Source organism: Drosophila simulans, chromosome 2L, assembly GCF_016746395.2.
Source record: "Drosophila simulans strain w501 chromosome 2L, Prin_Dsim_3.1, whole genome shotgun sequence".
Lineage (NCBI taxonomy): Eukaryota > Metazoa > Arthropoda > Insecta > Diptera > Drosophilidae > Drosophila > Drosophila simulans.
Window position 1 is genome coordinate 18,407,822 of NC_052520.2, and position 13,434 is coordinate 18,421,255.

A 13,434-nucleotide genomic window follows, 5' to 3' on the forward strand; every position below is an offset into this window, starting at 1 on the left:
TATTTTCTTTCAAGAAATGCAGCTACCTATCGAGTATATACTTCCAATTGGGTACCGGGTATCTTATAGTCGCATTTTAAATACAAGTTCCAACTGTTTTTATTGTCGGTTGCCAACTTTGCGAGGTGGCGGAAAATGGCAAAAGAGAATTGCATTAACTCCACTTGCAGCGAAAACCGCAGCCGAAAAGCTTTTGCCACAGAAATCTAATTTAGCACTCTCGCTCTTCTCTTTTTCCAACTAGATGTCGCATCAACTGCAGCAGACACGCCGCCGTTTGGGCTCCGTTAGCGATTCGGCGCCACCATCGGAGTCCAGTGAGGGCACAGGCTCCTCCCTGGAGCCCCGGGACGAGCTGATTCTCCATCCGGACTGGTCGGCACACTCGCATTCGTCGGCACAGAGGAGCAGCGCCCATGGAACCACATCGCTGTACAACGCCTCGGATATCGATGCGGATACCATCAGCACGGACACCACGAGCAACACAAATCTATCGGACTACGAACGTGGTCAGGTGGAGAGTTTCTTCGGCGGATTGGGTACAGAGATATTCGTGAGCGGCGCTTTGGCCAATCTCTACGAGGGAACCGGAAACGATGGCGACTGGCGTTTGGTGTTCACCGGCATACCGGTGATACTGCACGACAAGGGAAACTCCAAGGCCAGAGCCATACCCAGAGTTACTCTGGTTCTGGCGGAGAGGGGCTCCTGCTTCGCCCTGTGGTCGGATCGGATTGACAACCTGTCGAACTATCGGATCGCCGGTCCCTCGTTCCACACCATGTGCCGGTCCAGCAATCATCAGCAGATGATTGGCTTCAGCTTCGATTCCACGGATGCGGCACGCGAGTTGTGGCAGCACGTGGAGCGTTTGGTCAGCAATCCGGAGAATGAGGCTCTAACCGTGGCCGGAACCCGCAAGCAGAAGAAACAGAAGCGCGTCAAGCCGGCTCCCTTGCCACCGAAGTCACAGATTTCGCATCCATGCCAGTTCCACCACGTGACCAGTGTGGTCAAGGAGGACAGCGAGCGGTACTACAGCATGCAGGCCTTCGGACCCCCCAATCCCCAGCAGCATCGTTGAGTAGGGTCGGGCGCGTGGATCTGGAACACGAGCGCCCTATGGTGGCAGAACTGAATCTGCCCCGAAGCCACAACCCAACACAACCACGACAAAATCCAGGAAAAACAACCCCTTAGTTCGTATGGCTAGTTATAGATCCATTTGTTATAGGCCTAAGTTATGCCAATGTGCGATCCGAGCGCGGAACTCGGCCAACACATTTATCTGTGATACGATTTAGGCGTCTTTACTTTAGAAGAGGATACTGATAACACAATTTGATAAAGAACATTTTTAAACGAAGAACATAGCAAATGAAGCGAGAGTTTTTGCAAGTTATTAAAGCATATAGCATATTAAGCGATTAACGTTTGTCGATAAGCAAGTTTTTGTAAAACCTTTTCTAATATCACACATATACCCTTATGCATAATTATATTCGTACCATATAGTCCTGATATCTATCGAGTAATCTTTATGTCCACACTCGCAGGCACTGCGAATGATTTTGATGCCTGAAAAGCTTGCTTTCCTATCGGATTATTGACTAAGCCCAGACAAAGATACAAAAACTGTTTTTTGAAATCGATGTATCATATTACACACATAAATATATATGCTATATTACACCTATCTATATATTATATGTAGCTCTAAGCATTACATCATAGCCACTTGTCTGTATATCTACGAACTTCATATTTTGCCTGTGCAAAACAATCGCGAGAATCAAATAAAGCTGACAAAGAGAGCAAATTAAATGTGAAAATTATTCTTAATTGGTTTGTTTTAGAGGCAATCTAAATCACTTAATCGGGTTTCAAATTAAAATGAATTTAAATAATCAGGTTATGGGCAGTGCCAGATTGGGTGTAATTTATTGAATTTATGTCATTATAAAAACCAATAATTAAACAGCCAATGTGTAGTGAAAGCGATTAAGTGAAAAGAGCTTTAGGTGCCTGGAGTGGTACTACCAATTTTTATATAATTTGTTTGCAGAGGCTTATGGTACACAAGTGCAATCAAATGAGATCAACATCCATCAGTTCTCATTAATCCCAGCTCTTTTGCAACCTCTCCAAATTCAATGACATAATCTAGCATATCAAACTTCAATCATTTACCCCCATGACTCAATTACTTACCATTGAATGCACTGCCAATTACAATAACAATTAAAGCCATTACGACTGGAGAAGTGAGCCCGCATAATAATGCGGCCATGTGTATGAAGATATATGCATATGGATGCTGCACCGAAACGGGAGCTGATTCTGTTTCTGATTGACCGATGGCAGTAGCCACGGCCATAAATGATGTTGCGGTGCACTCGGGTGACACTCCAATCCAACAGCTCCACCTCACCTCCCTCCCCTTTTGGCCCATTGCACAGGCGGGTTGCATATTTATGCTAATTAAGATACATCCACATCGAGTGGCAGCCAAAAGTGGTGGACAGTCTCTTGCATTTTATGGCCGCTTTTCGTTTTATTGTTTTATGTGTGCATCGCCATTGTTAATGCTGTTTGTGGTGAGCATTTAATATTTCATGTCGGACAATTAAAATAGCAACAATTTTTGCTTGCCACGCTGTTGAATAATGTGTGCAGTTATGCCGACTTGGCCAACAGCTCGACTCCCAGGCGGACTCCAAATGGCCGGGCATCCATCTAGCTGATGCAATGGCAGCGCAATTGTTTCGCTGCCGGGCGACACTTGATTCCCACAGCAGAAAGTCTAATTAAGTGCCGACCTTGATTAAGTGCGAACAATGCAAGCGAATTGAAACAATGCGGGGAAATGGGTTAAACCTGAGCTAAAGTACATGAAGTGCCGACTTGGTCTCTAGATCAAGTCGTATTATGGGTCGCTTCTCACACAGTACTTAGTAAATCATGCAATTCCAACTACTATGCACTTACCATTTTGGATTTTGGTTAGTGCGTAAGTCTGGCTTAATATAAACAGGAAAACGAGTAAAAGTGCTTGGATAACTTGAGGCTCTCGAATTTAATCGATTTCGCTTGTCATTCACGAGTATTATTCGCACTCTGTGTTTATCCAAATGTGGCGCTCGGAACCCATCATACTCCTCCGATTTCCATTCAAAATACAAACCAAAGCGATTTAATCAAAAACATGCTAAGCCGGCAAAAACTCAGTTTGGCATTCAACTTTGTATTGGTCGATGTGTGTGTGTAATGGCCAATTCACTGGTTGCATTTTTGATGTGGCCAAAGACGTGTATTGGCATTGTCCGCAAGCGGAGCAGCCGGACTAATGGCAAAAGCAATCCCCATGATTCCGCAGCTGCCAAACCATTCCCAGTGCCGAGAACTGATCCCTGCGAAAACATGCAAATTCATGGACAAAGCCATTCCTAACTCAACTCACAACTCTGTGGAAAAATTCAAAAATTGCATTTGCGTTCAGTTTCGAAATGGAGATTACCCACACACAAAATATGCACAGCCAAAAAAAAAGTATTGGAAATAAACAATCGATTTTCTACATAGTAATGATGATTGCAGACTAGAAAGTTAATAACAAAGTTTCTTTCTGAGAAATAACTCTTAATGTTGAGATAGAATATAACAAGTATTAATTTATTCATATTCTTCTCCAATTTTGAAATTCTGCAGATGCCTAGAATTTTCTTAACTGTAGCAGTTCCTATTTCCATTTGGTTGTGGGTGCATGGGTGAGCCGCAAACATTTTGATTATTTTAGTTGACTGGTGCAAAAGTGCGGCTTAATTGTTGCCAACAAACAATAAGCGGAAGCTTGTGGCTTTAACAAATCTCGACAAGCCAAAGGGGGGAGGGCGATGGCAAGTTGGCCAAAATGTCAATGTAAGCCCACAATCGACAGCATTAAAATCATCTCAGATGCCAGTCAGGCACCCACCATACTATGATGATGATGGTGGTGATGATGATGATGATGCTGCTGCTACTGAATCTTTTGTGCTAGAAAAAAAACCATTACAGGCCAAGAGGAAAGTAGATGGGTTTACTTCAAGGTAAGGCGTTGCCAGAGGTTTCAGCTCCATTTCTTCACTTTCCTCGTCGCTATTCTTTATGGCAGCTTTTCAACGCGTGTTCTGTATTTGTAAACAATTTGGAGTGACACCAAAGGCACTTGTGACCTTCCCAGTCCGCCTTTTATTCCACCCATCCAGCTTTTGTGGCGAGCACACGTGTATTTATTTTGGACCCTGCACCACACGCATCATGTTTGGCTTTGTGGACTTAAACTTGTCCGCATTTCCATAGTTTGTGTCCTAGTTTTTCCTTGGCAACGCATTTCAAATGCCACTTTCCTGAGGGGCAGCAAATCCCGAAAGCCAACCCTTTGTGGAGCGGAGGAGAGTACGCATAAAGTGCCAATTTAATTTGAATTGCATACGATTTTAATCCATAGTTCTCATCAATTTTTAACTATTTTTATTTGCTATTGATTTGACTGAATTGGATTCGCAATATTCAGGCTTTACCGAGGGGGCTTTGTGCTATGAAAATTTAGAGAAGGCTTAAATATACAAACTATTCTATTGTTTTGCATTTGAGCTAACAAAACGAATCTAAATACCTCTCTTCCATTTACATAATTTAGTCCCTGACTGACGGGCAATTTGTTAAGAACGCAGAGTGTTATATCAAATCCTCAACGATATTAATTATGGGCTAGGCCAACTCCTTCCTCTTTTTCCGATTTGCAGTCTGGCTTCTCTTGCGGCTTATGCCACACCTGAGTGACTGCGACTCTAATGGCCGCATCTCCTCCGCCGTGGAACTCCTCCTGCTCCAACTCGTCCTCCTCCTCCTCGATGCGAAAGATCAAAAGTCGCCAGGAGACACGGAGCGGGGATGCAGAGGCAGCAGATCAAAGAGTTAAACCTGTTGGAGAAGAAGAAGGAACTCAATTGCAAGACGAAACGATATGCACTCCCCGCTGTTAGCAACTCATACTCCTGGCTCATGTGGCAAGATCGGGCGGCAGAAAATAAGCGGCAGGGGCCACAGGCACACACATGGGGCAGCAACCAGCACCACCCGCTCGACCGCTCATAAACATGTTTTCTGGATATGTTTGTCTTCTGTTCACTCTAAAAAATTTAATAAAACAGTCTAACTAATTCTGGAAAAATTAAATTAGTAAGATAATCTTATGAGTAATGCAGAAGCTTACTTTTTCAATGACAAATTAAAGATATATTATGAATAATGGAGGCAACTTTATTGGAATGTCAAGTGAATATCATTGTATTTACATTGACTTAAAAGTAAGCTATTTGTTTTATAAATTCTAAATGTATATATACTTAAGATGGTTTTATACATTCATATACATATATATATGCAACTGATAGGCATTTTCTGAGAGTGTTTATGTTCTTTGTGCCGCCGAGATTCCTCTCCCCTGGCCGCCGGAACTGGGGGCAGTCAAGCGAGGCGATCTCGTCGGCCAAGTTCATTGCTCTGGGTGTCGTCTGTGGCAAGTCTGTGCCGCAAATGATGAGGATGGGGCGGATGGGGCATTAGTTACCACTCACGTGTGTTGTGTAATTTCGAACATGCAAAAATATGCATCTTGATTGGCGTTGACGACTCTTCAGTGGGATTGCCATGCACATAGATCCACATTAAAAGCGTTTACTGAACTTTTGATTAATTGCACATTCCCAGGCGCCGGCCACCGTTTGCCTTGCATATGAACTTGGTCCGGAAAACGGGTTGCATGTGCTGCAGTCAATTTTTGATTTATTTGACAGGCTACCGAGATGCGGCAGGCGGTACAATGCGTTTGACACTTTTCCCATTTGCATAATTCCGCCGATGGTCCAGGTCGATGGAACTGGTGGTAATAATGGCCAGAGGAGTCAATCAACTAGGTCTGAATTGGTCGAGCTACTCTTGTCCAGCAGGTGAGCGACCGACCAAAAGTGTTATATCTGCAACAATGTTGTTTTTTTGATCCTCAGCCATTTGTATATTGTTTATTAAGTAACAATCTGTTTGAAATAAAGCATTTTTATATATTAATCATTTTTTAAATAAACTGTTGCTTCATTTAAACTTATCCACCTTACGGCTAATCTGAGAACTACTCGCAAGCAGCGCTCTATCGGCTAATTTTGGAAACTTTAAACTATACATGTAGATAGTGCTGACACTTTTTCTACACAAAATATACAAAGACAGTCAAAGGTTCGCAGAATAATGTAATGTGACACTATTATTTACACTAAGTATCAATTTCAAATGCGAGTTTTTTCTCAAGTACTTTAATGGAACTTCCATCAGTTGGCCTTCTATTGCGTTAGAATGAAGTTCATATATTTCTTCATTGTTGCTTTAATTTTAGTGGCCTATGTGGAGTCCATGGTTTTTGTGAAGATACTGCACAGTGATAGTAATGCCTTGAGAAAACTTTATATGTAAGAATAATAAAATCTCGTTAAAATGCCTTGGTAGAGTACCCCGGCCAGTGTTACCCCATCCATGTCCGAGTGGGTAAAAAAAAGCAATACGATGTTTTTGCCCTACAGCCTGGCGAGGAAGTCAGTGATCCAAACACTTGCGGCGTGCAGGTTTGCATGAACGCCGAAGGACTTACTCATGTTTACTAGTAAGATCGATCCAATTTGAAATGGTATACCCTAATGCATATGATATCCAAGCTATTTTCCAGCTGTCCTCGCACTTTGCCGAGCAGTGGCTGCCAGGACGATAAGGCCATGGACTTGTTGCTAAAATTTCCGGAATGCTGTTGGACTTGTGCCACCAGTAGGGACTGCGATGAAGACCAGTCCTTTCCTTCCTATCCTTATCCTCCCGACATACATAATGATCAACCAGAATAATCAATAATGCCACAAAAAAGTTACATTTTCCGAAATGTAGAAACCATATTTTATTCTGAGTTATTTTGAAAAAATACAAATGCAAAGAAAAAGTTTACTACTCTAGCAGTATTTGCTCTTGAAGTCATAGTCATCCTCCGATCCGGTGGCCAGTAGCTCCTCCTTGCAGCCATGGTGCAGTCGATGCACATCCGTGTCGAAGCACTCATCGTGGAGTCGTTTGTCCCGGCTTTTACTTCGCTGCCGCCTGGAATGGGATGAGTGACCGTGTCCGTGTCCATGTCCGTGGTGATTGTGCACGTGGCTGCTGGAACCATGATGATGCTCAGACGGTGGGGGGTGATGGCTGCTGCCTGAATGGAGTGTCGCCTTATGGTGGAAGGAAGTTGGCGGAGGACTGAGCTCCCTTGGCGGGCGACAGTGGCTGGATGGTGGTATGGGATCATCGAACCGAGGACATGGATGATCTCCAACTGGCGAAGCTGTTTCATAGCGTTTCGAAAGCATCGTGAACTCCTGATGTGCGGAGCACAGGGCCTGCAGACGATGCAGAAGATCCGTTTCCGGCAGGTCGCGAAGATGCAGTGTCCTGGCAACCGACGTGCGGAAGGATTGCAAATGCGAAAGGCGCTGATTGGCATCCGAGAGTTGGGAACTCAAGCGGCTGACATCATCGCGCATTGACTGAAATTTGGAGAAGCATTGAGTTTTTAATTTTCTACATAAGCTAAACTTTTAATTACATTTATTAGCGCCTCATCGCGGCATCTGCGATTCTGATTGGATTCACAGGAGGATTTGAGGCGCTCCTTCATGGCATTAAGTTGGGATAGCAGGCGCGTCTTCTCGTCCTCCAGATCGCATATCTGTGTGGACAGCTCATCGATCTTTCGAGCCCTCTCCAACGAGGTTATCTTGTACTCCACAGCCTCGGCCAGCTGGGCCTTGACCTCTGCTATCTGTGACCGGGCATCGGCCAGCTGGGCACTCAACTTGTCCACCTGCTTGGCCGCCTTCTTGGCCCGGCAAACGGCATCATCCCGTTCACCCTGCAGCATGCACTTCCCCCGCGCACCGTCCTCTATGATGGCCAGCTTGCGACGCAGTAGCTCCAGGTGGAGATCGCGTCGCTGCACTTGCTCCCTGAGAACTCGAACACGTCGCTGCAGGTTGTAGACACTGGTACTTTCCTTGAGGGGAATGTCATGACAGGATCTCTCGCGGCGAAGTTTCCCATGACCATGTCCGTGATCACAGCAACCCTTATCCGGGCTGTGATGATGATGATGATGGGATGCCTCGTGGTCGCAGTGAGCGGCGAGTCTTTCGGCTCTCTCAAGCAAGTTCTCCGCCATTAGATTGGTATCAGTTCCAAGAGCCGGAGGGGCAGAGCACTCACCCCAGTTCATCGCGAGGGCCAGTCGCTGCAGGAACTCAGATAGACCCATGTGATCCTTTCGAAGAGTATGGATCTCGGCATGGCACTTCTCCAAGCGCTCAGTTAGCTCACATTTCTGTGCCTCGCCAGAACGGAGGCGACATTCCGTCGTCTGTTGGGTCTCCTTGAGCTTCTCATGCTCCGAGTTCAGCTGATCTCGCAGAGAATGCATTTGCTAGAGGGAATACAAATCGTTTTATTATCTGTTAAATTATGAATTAATAAGTTCTATTACCGCATGCATGGCCTGGTTCTCCGCCAGAGTCTCTCTCAGCTTGTCCTTGATGAGCGTTTCGCACGGTTCGGGAACATTCAAGAGATTGCTCAATCCCCGCAAGAACTGCAGGCGATCGCCCTGAGTCCGGTCCAGGTTGTTTTGCAAGCGATGGCATCGCGACTCAAAGCCGCGCAGTTCTTCCTTGAGCTTCTCGCCGTTGATTTCCGATTCGGTCAAGCGATCCCTTTGGATCTGAAGATCCCTTTCGTATTGGCGACAGCGTCCTTCCAGCTCGTGGTTGTGATTGCCAGCTCCATCGAGTTGGGCCGTGAGGCGCTGCTTCTCAATGTTGGCCAGTGACTTCAAGTTGAGCAGTTCATTTTCGCAGGAGCTCAGCGTGTCGCAGGTGGAACTGACCTTGGCCTTCGTCCTTTGCAGCTCCACCATCACCTCCTCGGCCCGCGAGATGATGCACTCGGGTGTGGCATGGGAATTCTGGTTGCCATCGCACACATCCATTCCCAAAGTTATGCTAAGCCGTCGCAGGAGATCGTGCAACTGAGCCTTGACCTGCTCCTTTTGCGATTCCTCGCTGGCCATATGCGTTTCCAGATGCTGTATCTTGCAGATTAGCTCCTTGTTGCGCTCGTCGGAGCTACGCTTCTCCCGCTGAACCGTCTGAATGGTGGAATCACATCGGGCCTGGACAGCCTGCTCCCTGCTCTCCGAGTTTTGCAGACGACTCTGAAGGGATCCGATGAGGGCAGTCTGCCGAGCAGCCTGGGCTCGCAGATTCTCGATATCCACATCTTTGCTGCACAAGGCGGTACGCGCTTCAGCAAGCTAGGATAAGTTTAAATATATGTATATCCTTTACATTACTTGTTTCCATAATAAATTGATGCTTTTATTTACCTCCCCCGTAAGTCGCTCCTTTTTGTAGGACAACGCAGCCAGTTCACTGCGCAGCGTGGTGGTCAAGTCGAGTCCATGATGATGTTCTGTCACAGTGATTCCCGTATTGCTGCAGGATGTGTCCAGCTGGATAATCGCATTTAAGTTTGGAGAACACACAAAAATATTTGATATGCGGAGTTATTAATTAATTACATATAAATTTATCTAATTTCCTATTTGAATATATTATATAAATATTTGATTTTCACATTTTCTTGTTATTATTAATACAATTATAATAATATTTATACAATTTAAGATAAAATGGTTTTAGACCATTTAGACTTTCATTATTTTTTGTAAATTTTAATTGTACTCTTAATTATATGTTATTTTTAACTGTTTAACTGCATTAAAATAGTCCCAATGCCCACCAAGTGATGATGATGCGGAGACAATCCGCCAGTGTGTCCCAAGCGATGGTGATGCAGATGATTTTCACTGGGCATATTTAGAGCCACGAATATTTAGAGCACTCCAAGAACCAAGTCAACTGTTCCCAGTAAAAGCCGTCGAAGAACTGAACTTTGGTTCGGGAAAAACTACTTTCGGAAGCCTAACAACCTCCACCTAACAACTGAGGGGAGTCCGATGCATGGCACCGAGGAATTTACCCCAACATAACATCACACAATGCTCAAATTTATGCTCCAAGTGAAAACGAGCTCAATGGCAGGAGCAAGGGGCTTCGGATGAGGAGCAGCCGTGTGGAGCTAGAAAGGTGTAGCCACGATTACACTTACACATGGGGGAAACTTTGCAGTTTGTTTGGATTATTTGGGTCATTCACATGGCGCCAAGTGGCGAAGTATCAAATGCAATATCCACAACGGACTCACGCACGCGAGTGCGGATGCCACAGGGTTTGGGGTTTGGGTGCTCCTGGGCTAGGTGGATGGATATACGATGGAAATTTTCAACTTGGCCGGAAACGGAAAATGAGGTGTGCAACTTTTGGCCAATTGTCTGCAATTGAGGAAGGAGCAACGGCAAGACAATTGGGAACTGAAATGTGTTGAACATTCGATAAGCTTGGCCGGGTTAATTATGAAGCCAATTCAGGTTGCCTCTTTAAAGAAATTGAAATGGGCGAAGGGAAATGCTTCAAACAGTTCAGATTGAATGAACATCTTTAGAGATATTTTATGGAACTTGATTTCAGATCTTTAAGATACATGGGATTGATCTTTAGGCTTTCACAAGTCCTCAGATCAGTAAATTAGATAGCATGGCTCCATTTTATCCTATTGTGTGTATATGAATAGCTTTACAATCATTCATATATTTTGATTATGCACCCCCACCCACATGGCTCCTAGCAATACGAACCACTGTATCCCCAGACCAATCGAGTTTTATGCAAATCCCCCCACAAACATCATTAGTTCCCCTAACAACCGCATACATTTGAAACATAAAAAACAGCGAACAAAAGTCGTTATTCAATTGCGAATTCACATAAATCTATCTTGATATGATGTCTACACGCTTTTATGGCAATTTGGCGCACGATTTTGGCAAGATAGCTCGGCGACACAAACTACTCACCTGGCAAAATGGAATAGCTGGTTGTGGCAAAGGTGACATTGTGGTCATCCGTGCGGGAATCGATTTCGGGTCCTGATCAGCACCGAACAAGACTTCGAACACCTGCCAGTCCTCGGGAGTGTTGCCATTGGTCGTGGGTCGCGGATTAGTTGGCATTCCAAGGGATTTTATCCGGGTGAACTCGATCCGCCTCCGACTGGCGTTGGAAAAATTCTACTCTCTGTTTTCTAAGCGTAAATAATACACCCGACCCGACCAGGCAACAAGAAGAGGCAAAGTTATGCGGCAACTTTCAGGTTGCCACGGCGCATAAAATAACTATGCATGAGGCGATACTACACCAGATCCCCCATTTGGGTGGAGGGTGTGGTTCCTGGTGGGTAACTACGGTGACTAAAGTGCACATAATTCGATTTTCTAAACTGCAATCACAGTAGAGGGGTAGAGGGGCAGCTACCCCGCAGCCGTTTGCCTGTAATTTCATTTGTCTCCGCCAAAAATAATGAATATGGTAAATGTTTGCCCTAACTTGGCACCCACTCCCCGGCCGATGGAATACCCCCCTCAATGGCCTGATCCTTTGACAGTGACTTTGAAGGCAACAACCCTTTGGGGTTAAGTTCCTGCATTTCGGGATTTTGATTATTTTGTTTGGGTTGCCAACATAAATAATAGTTGTCGAATTTTGATGAGCTCCAGCATTTCGCCTGCTTCTTTATGGATTCCTGGCTTAAACATGCTGATTTCACTTCCGGTGCCTATTTTGCCTAGCGAAATTAAACAAATTGTATTAATTTTCATTTCATATCATCTATAAGGTTTACTAATTTTTAAAGGCTTGTCTATCTATTTAATCTATTAAAGCAAAATGAATTAAGCCCACCTGTTTTTGCTGACGAGCGTTTTGCGTTCCCATCAGCTTGTTGATCTCGGCTATTTTTTGATGGTACATTTCCTCCTGTTCCATGCAGAACTTGTGATCGTCCTTGACCTTCTGCAGTGCGAGCCTGGCTATCGTGCACTGCACCTCGGCGTTCTCCAGATCACGCTCCAGCTTGGCCTCCCACTCCCTATTGCGTATCTTGAGCTTCTCCACTTCCCAGGAGTATATCATCTCCGAGCTGCGCTGCACCGTCATGTCCTGTTTCAGCTTGGTTTCCAGTTCCATCAACTCCTTTCTCAGCAGATCCTCCCGCTTACTGTTGAGCATTAGTCGCTGATCCATACAGCTGTTTACCCACTTGATGTGGTAACGCATCTGTATCGGATCAGTCACTAAGAAAATGTACAAAAAATGTATCTTTTGGTATGTGTTAAAAATTAATAACTCACAACTACTGCCTTCGAAGGGGTCTGCGAGTGCAGTGTGATGGATATCCAGACTGGATACGCTGGATTCCATTGCCAGGCTACTGTTGCTCATTCCCTCCTTAATCCGGGAATTGTCCTTGAGGGCCTCAAACCATGCACCAACCGTGTTGTACTTGCAATCTCTATGAATAAAGGTGTTTCCAATATAGAAAGTTCTTCTTGAACCAAATAAGGCCAATACCGCATGAGTTTAATGCTATTTTCGCAAAGGTCGTAATCCCTTTGAAAGTCCTCACGCATTTCGAGTAGAATTTGTTCGATCTCATTCAGATCAGTGCGGAACTTTACGCAGTCGAGATCCTCGGAGGTCCGTTCGCGATGGATCACGTCCAGGTACAACTGGTTATGTTCCAGTCGTGCCAGGAAGTGATCCAACGACCACTTGAACAGATTGTAGGGAATGTCGTCGATCTTTCCGGGCCAAGGACTCGAAAAGAGACGCAGTTGCTTCAGCAGGCGAACGGATAGGAACTCTATGGCCGCCTTCTGGCATTTGATATTCAACTCGGTCATCATGGACGAACGCAATTTAATGCTTTCTATGGCCTCCTTAACGGTCTGCCTTCCGCTCTCCCTCTTCCGCATCCTGGTCATCTGCCGCACCACCATAGCCTCTGCTCCATTTTCGACCACCCGATCCACGGTCTCCACGGGATAATCAACCACGGATTTGCCCCGAATGGACGATGCGGCCAACAACGAACTCACCCGGCGTTCGTGATCCTCGATAATTGTGCTAAGGAATTTATCGCGGCATTGGGAGGGATCGAGCTGATCCGGCAAAGGGAACTGAATCGCAAAAGGATCCGATTCTTTTTCGTCTATTAACACATCCATTATAATTTGTTGGGCTTTTATTTAGCTTTTCCCCACTTAAATGTTTTTTTGTATAAATGACAGGTTTTCAATAAAAAGAAACACAACTGCTGTGTGATTTCAATGTTTTTACACTGTTAATTTAATTAGTT

The 13,434-nt window shown here is 45.0% G+C and overlaps 4 protein-coding genes across 8 annotated transcripts in view; 2 read left to right on the forward strand and 2 right to left on the reverse strand.

Annotated features, from left to right (window-relative positions):
• Positions 1-1,827, forward strand: part of LOC6732692 — a 39,841-nt gene extending 38,014 nt beyond the window's left edge. For all 3 annotated transcript variants that reach the window (XM_016180340.3, XM_016180341.3, XM_039291280.2), the window contains one exon: positions 245-1,827. In XM_016180340.3, coding sequence (XP_016025423.1) covers positions 245-1,087 — 843 coding nt within the window. In that variant the 3' untranslated portion in view covers positions 1,088-1,827. The remainder of the gene's footprint in view (positions 1-244) is intronic.
• A 4,400-nt stretch (positions 1,828-6,227) lies between these two features.
• On the forward strand, positions 6,228-7,028 carry LOC6732693. 2 transcript variants are annotated; one of them, XM_016180343.3, is made up of 3 exons: positions 6,228-6,484; positions 6,547-6,700; positions 6,753-6,876. In XM_016180343.3, exons 1-3 carry the CDS (start codon positions 6,397-6,399, stop codon positions 6,823-6,825), a joined length of 315 nt encoding a protein of 104 aa, XP_016025427.1. In that variant the 5' UTR covers positions 6,228-6,396; the 3' UTR covers positions 6,826-6,876. The 2 variants fall into 2 exon arrangements, with proteins under 2 accessions (XP_016025427.1, XP_016025426.1); XM_016180342.3 differs by having other exon boundaries at positions 6,340-6,484; positions 6,764-7,028.
• LOC6732694 (coiled-coil domain-containing protein 170) lies at positions 6,956-11,429 on the reverse strand. Of its 2 annotated transcripts, none has more exons than XM_016178124.3 (5): positions 9,922-10,429; positions 9,506-9,631; positions 8,609-9,433; positions 7,679-8,548; positions 6,956-7,619 (listed from the first exon to the last, which is right to left on the reverse strand). In XM_016178124.3, the coding sequence occupies exons 1-5, from the start codon at positions 9,994-9,996 to the stop codon at positions 7,038-7,040; spliced, it is 2,478 nt and encodes an 825-aa protein (XP_016025429.1). In that variant the 5' UTR covers positions 9,997-10,429; the 3' UTR covers positions 6,956-7,037. The 2 variants fall into 2 exon arrangements, with proteins under 2 accessions (XP_016025429.1, XP_016025428.1); XM_016178123.3 differs by lacking the exon at positions 9,922-10,429 and adding an exon at positions 11,096-11,429 and having other exon boundaries at positions 6,957-7,619.
• A 253-nt stretch (positions 11,430-11,682) lies between these two features.
• LOC27207741 lies at positions 11,683-13,409 on the reverse strand. Its single transcript, XM_016183419.3, has 4 exons — positions 12,648-13,409; positions 12,428-12,588; positions 11,979-12,370; positions 11,683-11,862 (listed from the first exon to the last, which is right to left on the reverse strand). Exons 1-4 carry the CDS (start codon positions 13,301-13,303, stop codon positions 11,854-11,856), a joined length of 1,218 nt encoding a protein of 405 aa, XP_016025430.1. The 5' UTR covers positions 13,304-13,409; the 3' UTR covers positions 11,683-11,853.
• Between the last annotated feature and the right edge of the window lie 25 nt (positions 13,410-13,434).

Coding starts and splice junctions, on each gene's coding strand:
- LOC6732693 (XM_016180342.3), top strand. CDS start 6,397: ATGAAGTTCATATATTTCTTCATTGTTGCTTTAATTTTAGTGGCCTAT. Junction 6,485..6,546: donor GAAGATACTGCACAGTGATA/GTAATGCCTTGA, acceptor ATGCCTTGGTAG/AGTACCCCGGCCAGTGTTAC. Junction 6,701..6,763: donor GGACTTACTCATGTTTACTA/GTAAGATCGATC, acceptor GCTATTTTCCAG/CTGTCCTCGCACTTTGCCGA.
- LOC27207741 (XM_016183419.3), bottom strand. CDS start 13,303: ATGGATGTGTTAATAGACGAAAAAGAATCGGATCCTTTTGCGATTCAG. Junction 12,589..12,647: donor AATAGCATTAAACTCATGCG/GTATTGGCCTTA, acceptor CTTTATTCATAG/AGATTGCAAGTACAACACGG. Junction 12,371..12,427: donor CCCCTTCGAAGGCAGTAGTT/GTGAGTTATTAA, acceptor ACATTTTCTTAG/TGACTGATCCGATACAGATG.
- LOC6732694 (XM_016178123.3), bottom strand. CDS start 11,251: ATGCCAACTAATCCGCGACCCACGACCAATGGCAACACTCCCGAGGAC. Junction 9,434..9,505: donor AGGAGCGACTTACGGGGGAG/GTAAATAAAAGC, acceptor AACTTATCCTAG/CTTGCTGAAGCGCGTACCGC. Junction 8,549..8,608: donor AGAACCAGGCCATGCATGCG/GTAATAGAACTT, acceptor TATTCCCTCTAG/CAAATGCATTCTCTGCGAGA.